Raw genomic sequence first — 19001 nt, forward strand, 5'->3', positions numbered from 1 at the left:
TTAAGTAAAAACTTGAAAATTAAGTTAATACAACGTGACGAAGTATCATCATGGTATCATCGTATAATTTATTCCTATCATATCATAGGCAACATTGGCTTATGTCCGTCAGCTATTTGTCAAACAAAAACATCTCGATAATACGAAAAAAATAACTAGTTACAATGATAAAATGGAGATATTATTGAGATTTGTGCCAACAAATCCATTAAGATTAACCGTTTCTAGAATTTTAGTTAACCAAGTAGCTCATTACACTAGGTAGGCCTTGTAATTCCTCATTTGTGTGCATCAAAAGATTACGTACATAACCTCTTAATTTAAATTTTTAGATTGGCTGAAGTCGGAAAACTCGAAGCTCCGAAGACTTCTGGAAAATATGACACTGGGCAGTTAATTCTACATAAAGTTTTCGGGTATAGAGGAGTGATTCTGTTCCCTTGGCTTGCGAGAGTGTATGATAGAGATGCATCCAATAAGAAGGAGAATCCTGAGACATCAGGCTCAGGAGAAGCCTCCGGGGATACGCTTTCTAACGTAGGCAAAGAGGTCAAGGGCAGGACTCACACCTTTTACCAGGTGCTGATAGATACAAGGGATGCACCATACATAGTAAGTGTTTACAAATTATATATTTATTATTAAGCATGGCTTGTACTGGTTGCCATTCTGTTCAATTTAGTCTCTACATATGTATCATCAGCCTCATCCCTACTTTAAAAAAGAAAAGTCTTAACTTTTGTTATCATAATCAGAGAGAAAGATAAAGAGCTTACTATGGAATAAATCGCAATATTTGCTATTTCAAAGAAATCCCATTACTAGTTATTAGAGTCCATATAAGCTAACTTTGCACCAACTTGAATAGAACAAAGCAAGGGCCATAATAAACAATTATTTTTACAATTCATATGGTGCTACTTTCTTTCCCGCACTAGTTTGGGAATAAGCACTTTGCCTATGTTGGCAGTTTAAAGGGCCTGTAAAATGTTGTACAATACATATGCGAATAGGTAATTCACAACAATGTCGATTAAAGCACTCCCTTTGGTCATGTTTTGAATTATCGCCACTTGTTGCAAATTACCTACTTTCTGCACATGTATCGTAAAACTATTATACATAGAAATTTGGTATTAATGATGAAAATGTAATACCTCTGGTGTTGCAGACGTCAATAGGCTACGGTGACTGCTTACCATCAGCCGTATGCTTTTTTGCCGTAGTGGTATAAAAAAAAAAGAAAATGCTATCAATCAATCAATCAATTTATTTATTTATAGACAACAATGGTCCACACAATACAAATTATATTAACATAGGATTAAAATAGACATTACAATAAAAATTAAATTAAAGTTTGTTATAAATTAAATATTAAAATACATCCGTCAATCCGTCAGTACCTATCAATTACTGGCACCTGTACCTACGTGAACACTTATACAGTGATTCAAATAGGGGCAGTCCAGCCGGTCTGCGATCATTGCTAGGACGCTGTTGCGGCTGGCGCGCACTCTGCTGAGCATCGCCGCGCACCGCTTGCGCAGAGTGGCGTAGAAGCAATCGGTGCGCGCTTCCGCGAACATGCTCGATGCACTACAGTGGCGCGGCAGCCGCAACATCACCCTGAACGCGTTATTATATTGGACGCGTAGGGAGTTAAACGACTTTTGAGTGAAATGAGCCCACAGATTGCTAGTGTAGAAGGAAGTACAGTACGCCTTAAAAAGGGTTATTTTTACTATAGTTGAACAACGTGCAAATCTGTGGGCGATCATGTTCGCTCGTGCCGCCAACGACCTACGCTCCCGCTCCATATCTGCGTTATCTTTCAGGTCCTCGGTTAACACATGTCCGAGGTACTTGAACTGTTGAACTCTGCTAAGAGGTACTCCATTAAGGGCAAGAGAGGGAACATGTTGTGGGTCTCTGGGCCCCGCCTTAAACACCATGATTTCGCTCTTAGCAGTGTTATAAATTAGACCATGCTCGGATGCATATTCCTCACATGTCTGCAAAAGTGTTCTGAGGCCACAAACCGATGCGCTCAACAACACCATGTCGTCTGCGTACGATAAATTATTTACACATACATCATCTATGTGGCATCCAACATGATGCTTGCTAAGCGCAACGATTAGTTCATTTACATACAAGTTAAAGAGCAAAGGTGAGGATAGCCCCCCTTGTCTCACCCCGCACTCCAACCTGTATGCGTCCGATAAGCAGTTTGCCCACCTCACATTGTTTTCTTGATGCTTATACCAATAGTACAAGATATTTATAGTATCTACAGGGACATTACTTCTTTTAAGTTTATTCCATAACAGATCATAAGAAACGAGATCGAATGCTTTAGATAAATCTAAAAAACACGCGTAAACTGTTGTATTTCTGTTGGTATAGTATTTAATAGTATGCTTAAGGCTCAAAATAGCGGATTCCGTAGATAAATGTGGGCGAAAGCCAAACTGGTTATCGTGGAGTTCTATATATTTCGCTAATTGCGCATTAAGCAAACTATCGAATACTTTTGCCACAATAGTGGCCAACGAAATCGGCCTGTAGTTAGTCTTGCTAGACGCATCGCCAGTCTTATTTTTAATAATTGGTACAACTATTGTTTTTAACATGTCCTTAGGCATATAAGCATGGGCCAAACATAATGAGTAAAACATAGCTAATAACCTCGGCAAATGGGGGCCCGCGTGCTGTAAATGCTCCACACTGAGACCGTCATGGCCGGGGGATTTGCCTTTCGACATATTTTTTATGGCTAGAGCAACCTCTTTTGCCGTGAACCGCGTTACCGGTTCCACGTCACTTGGCGCAGAATTGAAAACCACAGTCGACGGACCCAGAGGGGACTTAACATAAAAATGGTCTCTAAACATATTCGCAACGTCTTTAGCCCCAGACAAGCCCTCGACGCTCACAGGAAGGCTTGGCTTAGTATTCAGCTTATTTGTACACTTCCAGAATGACCTAAAATTATTTTTGGAGTGATGTGTGGCTAGCATATCCATTTTTATTTGGTCTTGGTTGCTCTGACACCACCTAAGACGAGACTTAAAAATTCTTTTACTCGTGATCATGTTATTATAAATTACTCCACTGTTAGGCTGGCCACAGCACAACCAAACCTGAAAGTCTTCTTTAGCCTTTCTATGAGCGTCGCCGACGTGCTTGTTCCACCCCATCACCTTTTTTCTTCGACTACGTCTAGCGGTACACGAATTAGTACAGGTAGCAGCACTACAAAGCGCTGTGATAATGTCTTTATACAAAGTATCTAAAATATGTCTATGACTATAATCATTACACCTGTGATCCCCGCAAGAGATAAGGGCTTCAGGGAAATTGATTAGCCGTAAACTCTCATTACAATATAGTTCATAAGCTGAAATCTGATCTGGTTTCCTTTCACCCCATTTCACAGTGTTACTGATAATCGTGTTACTAATCGCGACCTTTTCCCTAAGTATGTTAAGGTTACATTCCAACACAAGCGGAAAATGATCGGACCAAAACACGTCCAACTTAACGTAGACATTCACCACCGAGTCAATGGCAGAATCCGTAACGAGACAATGGTCCAGCCACCTCCGCGATCCGTGAGCCTCACTTATAAAAGTGTATAAGCCGGAATGCACACCCAACATTTCCACATCAACACACGTCCACGCGTGATCACGCGAAAAGTCTATCATTTCACTAAAGAACGGTTGACCGGGGTGAGCATTAAAGTCTCCGAGTATGAAAACCGACTCAATGTTATTATTGTTTACGATAGCACTTACCGCACCGAGACAATCCGTGAACTCCGGCAGATTCTCCGAGCAATCCGTAGGCATGTACACGCTCAATATTAGCATCGACCTATTCCCTAACATTACCTTAATAGCACACACGCGCGGGTTATCGCACTTGATCACTGACACGTCGCGAAAAACCGATTTATTCCATAACAGAGCTACTCCGCCGTACGGCCGCCCTCTCAGCATGCCCGCCGTCGTGTCCATAGCTGAGGTCCCGGCGCAGTTGAACCGATCGTCGATGCTACTAAGATATGTCAGATCACCCTCTTGTAACCAAATCTCTTGAAGCGCGATTACGTCACACGACCGACACAGTTCTCTTACGCTATCAACTGATCGCTTGACATTTTTGCAATTGAAACTTACAAATCTACATATCTTATCCATTTAAAATATTGTCTCTTTGCTGGCCGTCCACAGAAGATACTCTATCTCTGTTCGAAGTGTAATGATTATATTTAAAGTTCACAAATCTTCGGAAAATAATGCCCACCGGCCATAACTTTTCATCAAGGAACAGCGGAACTTTAGTTTCACATACAAAAAACTTATACGCGTTGTGGTCTTTCTCGGAGTTAATAGTAATTTTCCTCAAGAAGATACGTTCTTGCGTTTTGTCTTTTATGTATTCGATTATATCCAACTCAGAGGTGTCCTTGTGAACATTTGAAATAAAAATAGGCACTTTTTTTCCCGCCGATTTAAACTTGCTTACCGCATCTCGGGCAATGCCTCTCATACCACTGTAACGATATTTTGTCTTATTACGATTTCTTTTTGTCCTCGGTAATTGCCAATCATCGTCACTATCGTTCTTTAGCGGCTCGTCATATGGTCCTGACGTAACGGTATCAGCGTTCAACTGCTGACTCGTCGTATTTTTTACCAAATTCATTTCGTGCTGCAAAGAAGTAGTAGCAGTATTTTTTTGTGATTGTCCGTCCCCTCCCACCGGATTAGCACTGTCATCGCCAGAATCCGTAATATTAATTTGAGATATAATTTGATCACAATTTTTCGAAAGAGGGTAGGCTGCAGAACTCGGTGTATTGATCGCGGTACGAGATTCCTGCCTCAACACCTGAGTCATCTTTGGCGATGTACCGCTAATTACGCACTTCTTATCACCAGTTGTCTTTGTACTATCGATGTGAAAGGAGCCTAACTCTGTTTTTTCGCTAACTGGCTGGGCAATTTTGTTACTTAACGTCGATGAATGAATATCGGATGGCACAATTTCACTATCCAAAGACTCCCTATTGTAATGCGAAATTTGCGATACTAGGCCTTTGGGGCCGCTATCATGTAGCCAGGCTCCCCTCCTATTGTTTACAGCGTTAAAAGGGGTTTGAGGCAGCGAAACGTATTTTAAATTTTGCACATCAACTCGTACATTTTCCAGTTCGCTTTTTGTCGCATATGAAGATTTAATTTCCTCCAGGTCATTCTGAAGCTTTACTATATCTTTTAAAAGCTTTGTGCAGTCAAGGTGGTCGAAAGAAAGAGGGGGCAATTTCTCCAATTTTCGAGCAACAAACACCGGTAATGTATCAGCTTCAGCGGCTCTCATCGCAGTCACGATGTCATCAATATCACGCGCTTCTTTACCGCTCCTTTTTCGCACAATTTTCCGTTGACCCGTAGACAGCGATTCAAAAAGTAACGTTTTCGATTTCTTTATTTCTTCACTCGAAAACGCAGACGTACAGATACGCACAAGAGTGATATCGTCAATCACTGATAGTTTGTTTTGTATATAAGATAACAACTCGTCAATTACGATGTTACACAAATTACATTTTAAAATGTTCGACATTTTCACGGCACTCCCCGCATCGGAACACTAACCGTTACGCACACACCCGCTTTGCGCCGCGTTTGACGTAAGACTCGAGATACCTTGCAGAGATACCTTGGTCTAACTCTAGCTTATTGGTATTTTGTTTCTATTTTGATAATTATTTCTAAATTTTTCTTTGAAATGTACTGTTTAGGTGTAAGTAATATTTACATTGTTTTTAATTTTTTCATATCTTTATAAATATCAAGGTGTGTCTATGTGGATTGGGCATACAATATATTGGTGTTTGGCTTATTATTTGTAATATAATATTAAAATGTTAATTTTTGGCTGTGCAAACAACCTACGACATGAGACCTGAGTGGAAAAAAAAGGTACCAATCAAAAGTGGATTATTATAATTGTTTGAATAACAATTAACCAAAGTGCTTATTGTTGTGTGTTTATGCAGTTTAACAGTTTTTTAACTGATTTTTTAAATGTTGTGCTGCTTTGATGTGCTTTTGATAGGGTTATTTTTAAGATCAAACTATTGAACTAAGTTCTAGTTAATGATGAATTGAGTTGTGTGACATTCTAAAAGGTTTCTAGAAACACAACTTAACAAAAAAAAAACAAGATTGGAAACCTGTTTTTTTTTTTTCAAAATGTGGATTTGTTTTTCTTTTGCTTCAGCATACTTACATCACATTCTGTAATTGAAAATAATTTATTGGGCACTGGGCGACCACACCCACCCTTTTTTGATAGATCTAATATTTCCTTATTGCCAATGACAACTGAGATATCTAACAATAATACCTACTTTAATGTAAAAATATGTCATCATTGCATATTTGTAATTATACAGTTTCGTAAAATATACAGTTGTATTCTGACAGGGTAAATGCAATAGTAGAACTGATTAGTTAAATCCAATTAGAATAGCCTGCAGTGTGCTAAGCGCCTATGAGTATGGGGAGGTCTTTTAATATGGGTCAAAGATGATGATGAAGATGGTTTAAGTTCATTATATATGTCACATACTGTGTTTCTATTTAAGTGGTGTTTTCTTCAGGAATTCAGGAAGATCATTATTTGTAATCTACATATTATTTATTTAAACTTTAATGCACAAATTTACAAAACAAAATGGTGGACTCAACACCTCGAGGCATTCTCTACCAGTCAACCATTGGGCTAAACAGAAACAGTTTGGTGCAGGATTGTAAAGAGTTGATAGGAAAATAGACACAAGTCGAGACTACGATGATATGATACTATGCTTACACAAATATACATTTTAAATATACCTACATATATACAAATTAAATATATATGAATAAACATACATATATATGATAATTATGTACCTAGTGAGATACACAGAGACATATAGTCGCGAATGTTATATTATATATAATGTTATAAATAAGTCTAATATTTTATAGTTATATTGTGAGACATTACATAAAAACTGATTTGAATTCTTAGCATTTCTGATTACATATCACAACTTGATTGCAGCGCGCTCAAACAGAGGCAGTGACGTTCCTAGGCAACCAAGAGTCATCTCGCAGCCTATACGCCATCCCGGGGCTGGACTACGTGGCGCACGATGACATCATGCCCTACTCATCCGTGGAGCGCGTGCCGCTGCAGCACGAGCTGTTCGATAAGTTCCTCATGCACAACCCGGACAAGGGTGAGTGTAGACACCTAAGGCTTTTATATTATACGTGGAAATTCGTAAGGCACTGCTGTTTACAAAAATTACCGTTTTAGACCATGAGGAAGGAAGTACCCACAGGCCATTCATCATTTGTATCATCCTACGATTTTAAACTTGGTACTAGACTGTTTCTGTTAGAAAGAGGCATTTACATTATTCCTGGGCAACCAAAAATTGTTGTGAAGTGCTAATTATCGGTCTTTTAAACGGTGGTACCATCTATTGCGACCATCAGGCGCAAGGCTGACATGTTTGAGCGAGACAACGCTATGCGCGTATTAGAGTGACATCCCACTCAGCGCGCGAGTCAGATGCAGTGTGCTCAGCAGCTAGAGACATTAGGTTATCACTTTTAAACATTGTGCAACATGAATATGGCATAAATAAATGTCCTTAAATAGGGCCCTCCGTTTCCATTGCTCTTGTATTAGTTATCTACATTTAGTTAATATTCATTGTTCGCAGACCCACCCTTCATAGCGCAAGAGACGCTCCGCGCGTGGCAGAAGAAGAACCACCCCTGGCTCGAGCTCAGCGACGTCCACCGCGAGACCACAGAGGGCGTGCGTGTCACCGTCATACCCTTCTACATGGGCAGCCGCGAGAGCCAGAATTGCGCTGTCTACTGGGTAAGTACACCTGCAAACGTGTATGGCCACTTTATGACTATACTTGTGCAGTTCTGAGTTGTAGGGGCCCGTTAGCCCCCCATACTACCGCACTCGGCGCATACCCTGCAAACTCTTCAGTCGACATTGCTTGCAACACAGTTCGTGCTCGGATTGTCTTATTCGTTCCATACGCGGCTTTAAATTTTATGAAATATTGTCTAAATAATTTTAAAATAGCTAAGGAATCTGATGACAAAAGACCAAGAATAATTATAAATCTTTGTCCAGTGGCGGTACTGTATCCGACTAGAAAACCTCGGCGCTGCGGCAGTCCAACTGCGCGAGCGGCACTGGCGGATCTTCTCCCTCTCCGGCACCCTCGAGACAGTGCGCGGCCGCGGCGTGGTCGGCCAGGAGCCCGTGCTGGCCAGGCACTCGCCCGCCTTCCAGTACTCCAGCCACGTCAGCCTGCAGGCGCCATCGGGTCACATGTGGTACGTTGTATTGTAGGCCATACCGCTTGACTTGCGCTGTCGCCTTTGTAGCTGGGTGTAATTATAGCGGTACATCATAACAGTCTAGCCACATCTGCCTCGACTTTTATTTTTTTTCGCGCAGGGGAACGTTTCGCATGGAGCGCGAGGACGGCTACACGTTCGACTGCCGCATCCCGCCATTCTCGCTCGAGAGCAAACCTGACGACGCGCCTGCGCCGCCCGCGCCCTCCGCGTGACGTCACACGCCTATTTAGTTGGCGACGAGGAAACTCACGAGGCGGTTTTTAGTTGGCGACGAGGGAAGCAGAACTAAATGTTATTTAATTTTATTAACTAATATTGTTTTGATCACACTAGTCGCATCGAAATCAAATTGACTAAAATAACAAATACTATTCACCCTAGACGATATAATTTTTGGCCACACTTAACACCTAAATTTAAGCGTTAATAAAAGTAGGTATGTTTTATTCACTTAAGTTTCTTTGTGCAATTGAAATTGTAGCTTGAGATTAAGTTACTTATACAATAAATACTCTGTGATAGCATGCTTCATTATCATTTGAAAAGTTTGCCTATATGACAATGTAAAATCTGAAAAGAATATACCAATTGTTTAGACTTCTGCTTCCTAAATTGCGATCTAAATGGTTAAGGAACAATAAAAACATCGTGAGGCCATACTATCACCATTTTAGAATTGTGACTTGTAAACTAGAGAAACTGAAAAACGAACTTCAAAACGTCTATAAAATTCACCTAAAAAAAAACTAAACCTTGAAAAACTATTCAGTTCAAGTTCCAGAAAGATTAAATTTTTATTTCGACATAGAAAAGCAACGAATACCATAAAGATAAAGAAGTCATACATTAGCTAATCTATCTGCCTCTGTCCCACCGCCGACGATTAGCAAGTGACAATAAGCTGAATGTTTTCTTTTGGAAAAAAGTTCCGTACATATTTTCCTCCATATGTACAGTCGGCATAGATAGTTATCCTGACTACGTTTTCTGTGCAAGAAAACAGTAAATAGCTTTTCCCCGCCGGTAGGACCGGTACCTCAATGATGGAGATTTTTTTATTAAGATACCTCATACATATAAGCAGATAATCTAATGAGATAATTCTATTTTGAGTTTCGCTTTTCAGTGTTTACTCAACGTCAAAACCCGTTATTTTATGGACATAACTAATTTTAACTGTTATCGTATCGACGACGTTAACATTGTAGCCAATTCTTTAGGAAAAGTAGCACGTCGCTGTCCGAAATAGTTGTATTTATATTGTAATTTAATTATAGTATTTATGAACCTATTCATTGCATCCGTTGTTTGTTCCACTTGAAATTCATTAGTCATTTCTTTTAAATAAATGCATAGATCTTTATTAAAATTACAGTATTGTGAACGTTTTATTATTATTCATATTGAATTACCCTTGGTATAGAAATAAAACATCGCAAATATTTCTAAGAGGTTTTAATGACACAGAAAAACTAGTTAAATGGAAGTATATTTTTCATTGCACTTTAAACATTTTAAGCTGTACAATAAGTTACTTTGTACAATACAATTAAATTAATAGTAACAAGTGCCCAAGGCCAAGTCTACAGAATCTGAGAAGATTGTATGTCAATACCCTCACATTTTTTGCGCCCGAGGGCGTCCGCTAGCGGGCGGGCCGTGCAACCGCGCCAGCTAGCGAATGCTCTTAGACAATTTGGGCCATAACCCTCGCAGCCAACGAAGGCGAAAATAAATAACGTGTGTTAAATTAGAATATAAACAAAATACCGGTTAACTACCTATCGTCGGCACCCCTCCAATGGTTGGCACCTTCAACCTATTTTATTAAAAGTATACCTTTCCTACAAAAATAGGTGTCAATGACTGTTGCTTTTTGGTAGTTACCCTAAACTGTCTTGTATTTTCGATCGAATGCGTGTATTTATTTAGCTTAAATAGACACTTTGGCTATTGACTTACGAAATACAAAGGCACTTTTATTCTGATTCCTGACAGATTTCTTTGGCAAAATAACTTTTGTATCTAAAATTATTTATATCACAATAATTCTCGTTTTCGTTCATTTTAATTTTAGATGATCGTGCTCATTATTATTTTCGATTGAATGATTTTTGTGCCACGTGGTACAAACTTAAAAGCGCCTTGGAACATCACACTAACCATCAAATAACATTATCCTACAATCCCAATTTTTTATACAATATTATACAATTAAATTTTAAGGAAACCTCAACAAACATTATACAAAGGTATAATACTGAATCAACTTTAAGGAATTATTAATATATACAGCATAGAACATAAGGTATTAAAATACCATTGATTAGACTATAATTGCATAATTTCAATGACATTATTGACGAAAAATTTCCGTTGCTATAATACATAATTTATTTCGTGATAAGTTCCAAATTTGGAACATTGGGTCTAGACTAGGCTATTATCTCGCTAGTTATGATAATAAGCATGATCCAAAAAGCAATGCACGCTCAAATAATATTTTTGTTCTACAGGTTGGTCAAATAAGAGTGATACACTTTGTTTTTCAATTTTATTTGCATTAAATGCAAAATATATTAAATATTTTTTCGTAAATATATTATTCAGGGCTGGCAAGTGTATACGAAAGATTATTTCTGCCAAATGTCCTCTAACAACAAGTAATTTTTTCTCAAATGTTGCTCGATTAAATTCGAGAAATAGTGACAGTGATTGGCACCCAAATTCCCAAAAATTTTGCGTTACGTGTCTATGCTAACAAGCTGATGAAATTTAAATAGTTAAAACCGAGAAAATTGCGATGATAAGGGCTTACATTTCCCTGCTGTTAGAGGTGGACACATGTCAGAAATTAAGTTATGTTCCGCATGTATTTGCCAACCCTGAAGAGTATATATTTAAAATAATACTTAATAATCTTTGAACTTAATATAGTTTAAATTTAAAAACAAAATGTATTCTTCTTATTTGCCCACCCTGTATTCTATATATTAAGATTTAAGACAATCTGTAGCTGCATGGCATTTGATAAGAGCGAACATTATGATGCAATGCACACTGCACCCTAAAAAAACTTTTTGTCCCACATAAGCCATATCTAAATTATCTGGCTAGCTGTATAATAAGTGCCGCACACATCTCGAAGAACTCCATAGTGTGGTGTCCCTGCGGCTGCAGGCTCTGCAGGCTGGCGCAGGGCGGCGCCAGGGGCGGCGGCGGCGCCAGGGGGGACGCCAAGTCCTCCTCGGCGTCCTCCTTCTCGCCCGAGAGAGACTTGAAGTCGAGCAGGTAGGACTTGTAGTCCACTTGGTACAGCTGGAGCGACATCTTGACGTGTTTAGTTGTCATTTTGTTTAGTGTGCGGACCCTGGAAATGTTGATGATATTGTTTAGTATGAAAATAGTAGATTGTTAGCCGAGGGATGAAAGGCACTAATTTCAGTCGAGGTAGGCACTCATTTCAGTAGAGAGAGCTCGAACGCAGTGAGAGAGTCAATAGTCCAAGACTGAAATTGGTGCCTTTAACACATTCACTGCCAGACAAAAAACGGCGCACTACCCCAGAAACCGGTGGTCTATAGCTGCGTACAACAGCGGGTTGTCTCTGAACAAAGTTCACGACCGCCTACCAGGTGGGTTTTAGGGCAGTGAATGTGTTAACCGGAGAGAGGAAAGTAAAATACATGTGTATTTAAAAGAAACATGTGTAGGTATAAGCTTTTATAGTATTTCTTGAGGATAATTTTAATGAACACTAGGTAATATTATCATTTTTAACAAGCAGATACGTCTGCGAGCGATACTACAACTTTTTTTATTATATAAAAAAAAAAATTACGTTTCCGGCAGGACTTGAACCTGCAAACTCTGCAATCCGTGCGTTGCTCTTAACCAACTGAGCTACGGCAGCCTACCAGAACCTCACAAAATCTTTCCATTTCTTCCCTTATTTATACATACCTTCCGGAGTGGCGTATCCTAGAGTGAAAACGTATCACTTTCTGCACACTTCATGAATAAACAATGACCCACTTTCGTAGCATGAGAAATAAAAAAACGTTTCATGCTCTTATTTCACGCTTTTTACTCACTTGCAGATCGTGACACTTATAACCTGGATCCGGACTCACCTGACGTGGTAGGGGTTGATGACCTTCCACTCGTAGTCGAGGGCCTTCATGGCGCGGAACACTTCAAGCATGATGTCGTTGGGCTTGCTCTGAGAACGGATGCCCAAGTGCCATTTCGCTCTGGGAAAGAACAAGTGTTTTAATAAGTTGTCTCATTGCTTGCACTGTCGGCCGAATGGACTCTACGATGATAGGAAGATTAGGAAGGTCAATCTTCGTCAGAGCTCTCCCGCCTCGAAGATGAATCAGTGATTAATGATCTTTATGGGATTCGGTGCTTAACTTTTTACCTCAATAACTATAAAAGTATTCTTTTCATACATTAATAGCTATTTTATACTCAAACTATACGAGTATAATACTACTAAGATATGCACAATTTAAAATAAATGTAAATTAGACATTTTCCTGATTTTTAGGGTTCCGTCCGTACCTCAAAAGTAAAAAACGGGACCCTCGTAGGATCTCTTTGTTGTCAGTCTGTCTGTCTGTCAAGACCCTTTATTTTAGGAAAGCGTGAAGGTATCGAATTGTAATTAAAACCATACATTCAAGTCAACAGTCCCTTGAAGCTGTGAAAAAATCAAACTTCTAAGTGAATGTAAAAAAAGATGCGGTCTTAACAGCAAAAAGCGTATATTTCGACATTCGAAAATTTATAAGGTACTTCCCGTTGACCTAGAACTATAAAATTTGGCAAGTCATCTCACACTTTGTAGTGTAAGTGTACAGGAACTAGTCCGGTTTTTTTCTATCGAGAGATCTTTTGCTCAGAGCCTGCCCTCGCAAATATAGTCTAATTTCCGAGTGAATTCTTTCATAGTATTTGCCCTTGATTATCATATGTAATAAAAAGTCACAATTTGCGTTAGCCCATCTTAAGGGTGTCCTCCAGTCTGTGTGACGGCCCGGCTCGCGGCTCCGGCATTTGTTCGAGCGGCAACCATAGGTTGGAGCGTAAGATCGCAACGTAACTGTATACTCGCTCTCATTGCGATGTATGGAAGGCCTACGTTCAAGTCTACATTTTACATAGTTCGAGCTGGCAACGTTGCACAGTACCGTTTGACGGGCGTGCCGCGGGCTTTGTCCTGCTGCGGCTGCACGGGCGAGGTCTTGTCGCGCAGAGGAGCGATCCTCTCCGGGTGCGGCCGCCCGCTCTCCGTCACGGCCGGCGGCGAGTTACCTACGAACATACCTTACTTAATTATTAGTGTCTTTCATATCAATCGATATATGCCAACTAGACCTGAACCGTTTACGTCCTTAAGAAAACGTTTTCCACTGACTAAATCTTAACAAATCACTTTGATTTTGATGTCGATCGCTTCAGCATAATATATTCTACTCGTAGGTTTATAGGTTTCACTTTTTTGTTTTGCAAATTTTGAAAAAAGAAGGAAAACCTATAAACCTAGTTTTTCATTGTGTCATCAATAAAATACTAAAAAATCATGTAGAATGGAAAATATTTAGAAGTGGAAAAACGTTTTCTCTTTTTGGACGGTCACGTATTTATACTTCCTTAAATTCTCACTTTTTTCTGCAATGTTTTTACAATCTTTAATTAGGAACGTAAGTCTACTAACAAATTTGTACGAGTCCATAGTTACTCGAAATAAATGTTTTTAACACATTCACTGCCAGACAAAAAACGGCGCACTACCCCAGAAACCGGTGGTCTATAGCTGCGTACAAAACAACCCGCCCAGCGGGTTGTCCGGCATCTGAACAAAGTTCACGAGCGCCCACCATGTGAGTTCCCGGCAGTGAATGTGTTAATTCATTCATAGTCTACAATCATACAAACCCATAAACGAAGATATTAAAAATGGCGTCTACTTTTTGCGATCACGTAATTATATCCTCAGTTTTCGGTCATAAATTTTAGACGTGGGTTCTAAGACCTACATTGAACCTGACCGTAATTTAGATTTTAAATTCGCGTCCTTTTTACGAATCTCAAATAGACAGGTAAGTTCGTAGATAATTAGGTCGAGGTAAGAAATTCTTAAGATCCTTTAATAGTACGGGACCCTGTTTTAAAGTGTAAAAGTGAAGTAATTAATTTCTAATTTAAAGTGGAATACACTCACTGGCAACATAGAAGTCCTTGATCTCAGCTTTGGCAGCCTCGTCAGCAATCCTCTTGTTGTCTATGACGAGATGGTAGGCGATGGCGAGCTGGTCGTGAGGGTCGCCGCTGAGGAGCGCATTGTGGACTTCGTGCTCTTTCACACCGAACTTGTCGCACACTTCGGTTATGGCTTCTGTATCGATTACGCTGCTGTCCTGTGGAGAGGAATTGGGGTTTAGAATATAAAATATACAAAGCAACAGGAAAATAAACCGGTGTACAGACCGGCTAGTATGACGTGCGTTCTCGCGCGCGAGAACGAAAGTCAAGCCGACCTGAGTGCCTAGCCAAGATGCCAATAGTTTACGCTCCGTAGCGAACGAAACGCCAATGTCTCTGTCGCACTAATGTGGAAGAGTGATAGAGAGAGATGACGGTATTTGCTACGGCGGGGACAATTGGCATCTTCACTAGGCTCTTTCTTGTTCAGTTCAGAAATGGGGAATATTATGCACTTGATCTTCTGGAAGGAAATTCCTCAAATTTAGATTGAAAGTAATTAATTTAAAGCAATCTAATATATTACCTGCCATTGAAAACACATTTAGACCAATTTTATACCTCATATCATATGGCATAAAAAAAAAAAACATTTTACGGTATACATTTCATTTTCCCTAATTTGTCCAACCGATGTAACATTTTAGTACTAAAATTGTTTCAAAAGCAGGATGGGAATATATTATAGGCAGGGAATGAATTGGCCAATAAAGATAAAGATTTGGTATCTACTACTTACTATTAAAGACACGATTTGACCTAATTTCAATCTTAATCTAACATAATAAGTTCCATTTTACCATATATCATCTGTTCAACAAGCAACGGGAACAGATAGCCTAGCAGCTCCTTCGGGAAGTTCGGGAACCCCTCTGTTTCTCCACGTCCTCAAAGCTGGCCCTTTTCATAGGGTAATACCAATTATAAACCTTAATCTAATGTGATAAAGCGCATTTTAGCACATCTCACCTGTTCAACAGGAGACGGGAACAGATACCCCGGCAGGTCCTTCTGGAACCACTCGTGTTTCTTTACGTCCTCGATGCTGGCCCTCTTCATGGGGTCCACTTGCAGCATAGTGCACAGCAAGCTGACCACACTCTTGTTCAGGTATTCCGGGATAGGGAAGATTCCGGATTTTATTTTCCGGAAGAGAGTTGGGACATGCTCGTCGTCGAAAGGCAGGGTGCCGCAGAGGAGGGCGTAGAGGATGACACCACAGGACCACACGTCGACTTCTGGGCCGGCGTACAGTTTGCCGGAGATTACCTGTAAGAATAAACTCTCGTGAAACTTTGACATACCAAAATTGATATTGGGTCAATCACGAAATTTAGGTCGAATTTGCTCAGCATTATTTATTTTATATTTATTTTAAGCTTTAATTCTGAAGACCCCTTCTGCGTAAAAGCCAACTGTTTCCATCTGTACAGTACCAACTATTGCTAAGAGATCGATGCAGACTCACAGAAATAAGGAAAACAACCAAAATAGAAGACGATCTATAGAATCTGAACACTCAAATGGAAATGGACAGGGCAAATGATGCGCTCACAAAAGGATGGACAAAAGATGTCACAGAATGGTACCCAAGAGGAAAGAATAGACCCCAATGTAAACCAGAAGATAACTTTTATGAAGACTGAAGAAGATCCTCAAAAACCGCAAGTGGCGCCGCCTGGAGGAGGCGTATGTCAAAGACAGCCTGACAAAGAAGAAGAAACAGCAAAAAAGGCAAAACATTAAAAAAAAAATGGATACTTGTATAATTGTAAAAGAAAATGTTAAAACTTATGTGGCTATTAAAATTCAATTTAATTCAGCCAATATCGGGACTCTTTTGCTCCGTTAAAAGTGGTCCTATCACATAAAAGAGAAGAAACATCTTCGAGTGAAATTCGATCTTATTGGTATACATTTTTAGGGACTAAAAGTGTTTATAATATCATCATGCATGAGAATATAGTTAGGCAAACCCAAGGGAAGAATATCTATATACTCAGTGATAGTCAGGCTGCACTCAAGGCGCTCATGGCGCCCAGAGTGGACTCTAGACTGGTGTACAATGGTGTCCAAGCTCTGAACAAGCTTGGAAGACAAAATAGAGTGCAACTGGTATGGATTCCAGGGCACGAGGGATTCATAGGCAATGAAAATGCAGATGAACTTGCCAGAGCTGGATCCGTAAGTAACCACATAGGTCCAGAACCATTCGTGGGGCTTTCACAGGGAACCATTATAACGGCTATCAAAGACCACACTAAGACCAGACACCAAAAAGAATGGGACAGTCTGACGGGTCTAAAGCACTCAAAGCTCTTCATACAAGGACTGACTCCGGTTGGAGCAAAAAGCTATGGAAACTTAGCAGGAGGCAACTCCAAATTATAACAGGGGTGTTTACGGGTCATTATGGGGTCAAAGGGGTTTTGGCCGGGATGGGACACTCTGACAACACCGATTGTCGAATGTGTGGTGAAGAGGAAGAGACAGTAACACACCTAATGTGTGAATGTCACACCCTCGCCAGACAAAGAATGAAGGACTTTGGAGCAGGCTATCTGGAACCAAAGGAATTCAAAAGGCGACCCATAAGCTCCATCATCCGACACATGGAAATGGTCAAAAAGGCTCTTGAGTAGCTAATGGGTCTTTCCTTAGGGGGCAATTACACAAAAGATCCCTATGGGTCGAAGTGTATCCGCAAGGGCCCCCTGAAATTAGAAGATAAGATAAGATTTATAAAATCATAACCTAACAAGCCACATACCTCAGGGGCAGCATAGTTTGGTGAGCCACAAGAAGTCCTGAGAAACTCCCCGTCCATCATCATATTAGATAGACCAAAGTCCGCAATCTTGACATGCATGTTATGGTCCAGCAACAGATTCTCTGGCTTGAGGTCCCGGTGCACAATCATGTGCCTGTGGCAGTAGTCAACACCGGAGATTATCTGTTGGAAGAATCTGCAAAAGAAATTTAGGAAATTGTATGTCTTCTAATATGTGCTTACAAACATAGACCTATGAGATTGGGGACTGAGGGTTCATTGATTTCAGATTGATTCGATTATTGTATTCTCATACAAGTTTTCGTTTCAATTCATCGAAGTTTTTTTTTTTTTTTTTTATAAGATCGAGCACCCTCCTTGAGGCTATCCACATTAGTAATTTGATAGTTGAAATATGTCAAATAGTATGGAACGGTTCAAGCCAATGATGACCTGTCCTAGCCTACTAAATAGTTGTCCTGCCTATGAAGCTAACGGCCCCGGGTTGTTCCTAAGATCCTTTCTATTAATTTTTTTAATACATTTATGAGCACTTACCTGCGAGCTTCATGCTCCTGCAGCTTGCCACGTTTCACTATGTAGTCAAACAACTCTCCGCCCGACACATACTCCATTATCATAAAGATGTCTGTTGGAGTGGAGATCACCTGGAATCAGTTTTAATAAATATCTTCTAATATGCAATTTACTTAATAAATAGTATTAAGTCTATAGTTCCGAATTGGTAAAAGATCATGGTCATGACCCTACTACATGATACAGTGTTGACTCATGTTTATATTTGCATTCCTTCAAACAATTTAGGCCTATTATTAGTGGGCTAAACAGAATAATTACATTATTGCTTGCCTTTTTGGGTCTTTTAGGTCAGACTAAGACCAAATTGCATGATTTTTTTCACCAATTTAAAGTGAACACATACCTGGTATAATTTGATGATATGCGGATGCCGGAACAACTTAAGATTTTGTATCTCACGACGGATTTTTCCAACAACATCCAGCGATTTGATCTTCTGTCGGTTCAGGATCTTCACGGCGACCTTATGCTTCGTGAGTTGGTGTTCGCCGATCTTCACTTTCCCGAATGTACCGACCCCGAGCGTGGCGCCCAGGGTGTAGTGCCCAATTTTCACGATCGGTTGCACCCCGCTCGCCACTGGCTTATCAGGCTTCTCCATTTTTACCGCACAAACTGTTACGTGATAGTAACCTTACATCGATCCACTTTAATTCTCCAGTCAGATCACGTTAATTAGAGGCATTAACACGAAAATGTAGTTTTAAAATTGAAACGTAATTAAATTACACACAAAAAATAACCAGGAAACAAGATGAATAATTTTTGACAGTCTTCACAGATGTCAACAAATAAGTGTCAAGTTGTAAAGGGATTTAAGAAGATGGTTCCGCATATGCTTATTTTAGAAAAAAAAAAAAAGAAGATGGTTCCGCTTATGCTTATTTTAATTATGT

General features: G+C 39.8%; 3 protein-coding genes across 4 annotated transcripts; 1 reads left to right on the forward strand and 2 right to left on the reverse strand.

Annotated features, from left to right (window-relative positions):
- The first annotated feature begins 92 nt into the window (after positions 1-92).
- LOC133529007 (polymerase delta-interacting protein 2) lies at positions 93-9849 on the forward strand. Of its 2 annotated transcripts, XM_061866579.1 has the most exons (7): positions 93-261; positions 333-612; positions 5952-5996; positions 7129-7306; positions 7799-7962; positions 8233-8438; positions 8563-9849. In XM_061866579.1, the coding sequence occupies exons 1-7, from the start codon at positions 173-175 to the stop codon at positions 8675-8677; spliced, it is 1077 nt and encodes a 358-aa protein (XP_061722563.1). In that variant the 5' UTR covers positions 93-172; the 3' UTR covers positions 8678-9849. The 2 variants fall into 2 exon arrangements, with proteins under 2 accessions (XP_061722563.1, XP_061722565.1); XM_061866581.1 differs by lacking the exon at positions 5952-5996 and having other exon boundaries at positions 95-261.
- On the reverse strand, positions 3185-5702 carry LOC133529004 (uncharacterized). Its single transcript, XM_061866576.1, has one exon. The coding sequence runs from the start codon at positions 5635-5637 to the stop codon at positions 4201-4203; it is 1437 nt and encodes a 478-aa protein (XP_061722560.1). The 5' UTR covers positions 5638-5702; the 3' UTR covers positions 3185-4200.
- A 56-nt stretch (positions 9850-9905) lies between the features above and the next one.
- LOC133529003 (5'-AMP-activated protein kinase catalytic subunit alpha-2) lies at positions 9906-18906 on the reverse strand. The gene is made up of 8 exons (XM_061866575.1): positions 18449-18906; positions 18064-18173; positions 17506-17701; positions 15705-16004; positions 14695-14890; positions 13661-13784; positions 12599-12718; positions 9906-11835 (listed from the first exon to the last, which is right to left on the reverse strand). The coding sequence occupies exons 1-8, from the start codon at positions 18704-18706 to the stop codon at positions 11571-11573; spliced, it is 1569 nt and encodes a 522-aa protein (XP_061722559.1). The 5' UTR covers positions 18707-18906; the 3' UTR covers positions 9906-11570.
- Positions 18907-19001: the final 95 nt, after the last annotated feature.

The sequence above is a fragment of the Cydia pomonella genome, chromosome 20, assembly GCF_033807575.1.
Source record: "Cydia pomonella isolate Wapato2018A chromosome 20, ilCydPomo1, whole genome shotgun sequence".
NCBI classification, from domain to species: Eukaryota; Metazoa; Arthropoda; class Insecta; order Lepidoptera; family Tortricidae; genus Cydia; species Cydia pomonella.

Coding starts and splice junctions, on each gene's coding strand:
- LOC133529007 (XM_061866579.1), top strand. CDS start 173: ATGGAGATATTATTGAGATTTGTGCCAACAAATCCATTAAGATTAACC. Junction 7,963..8,232: donor AGAATTGCGCTGTCTACTGG/GTAAGTACACCT, acceptor ATCTTTGTCCAG/TGGCGGTACTGTATCCGACT. Junction 8,439..8,562: donor GCGCCATCGGGTCACATGTG/GTACGTTGTATT, acceptor TTTTTCGCGCAG/GGGAACGTTTCGCATGGAGC.
- LOC133529004 (XM_061866576.1), bottom strand. CDS start 5,637: ATGTCGAACATTTTAAAATGTAATTTGTGTAACATCGTAATTGACGAG.
- LOC133529003 (XM_061866575.1), bottom strand. CDS start 18,706: ATGGAGAAGCCTGATAAGCCAGTGGCGAGCGGGGTGCAACCGATCGTG. Junction 18,174..18,448: donor ATATCATCAAATTATACCAG/GTATGTGTTCAC, acceptor AACTGATTCCAG/GTGATCTCCACTCCAACAGA. Junction 12,719..13,660: donor CGCGGCACGCCCGTCAAACG/GTACTGTGCAAC, acceptor GTTCTTTCCCAG/AGCGAAATGGCACTTGGGCA.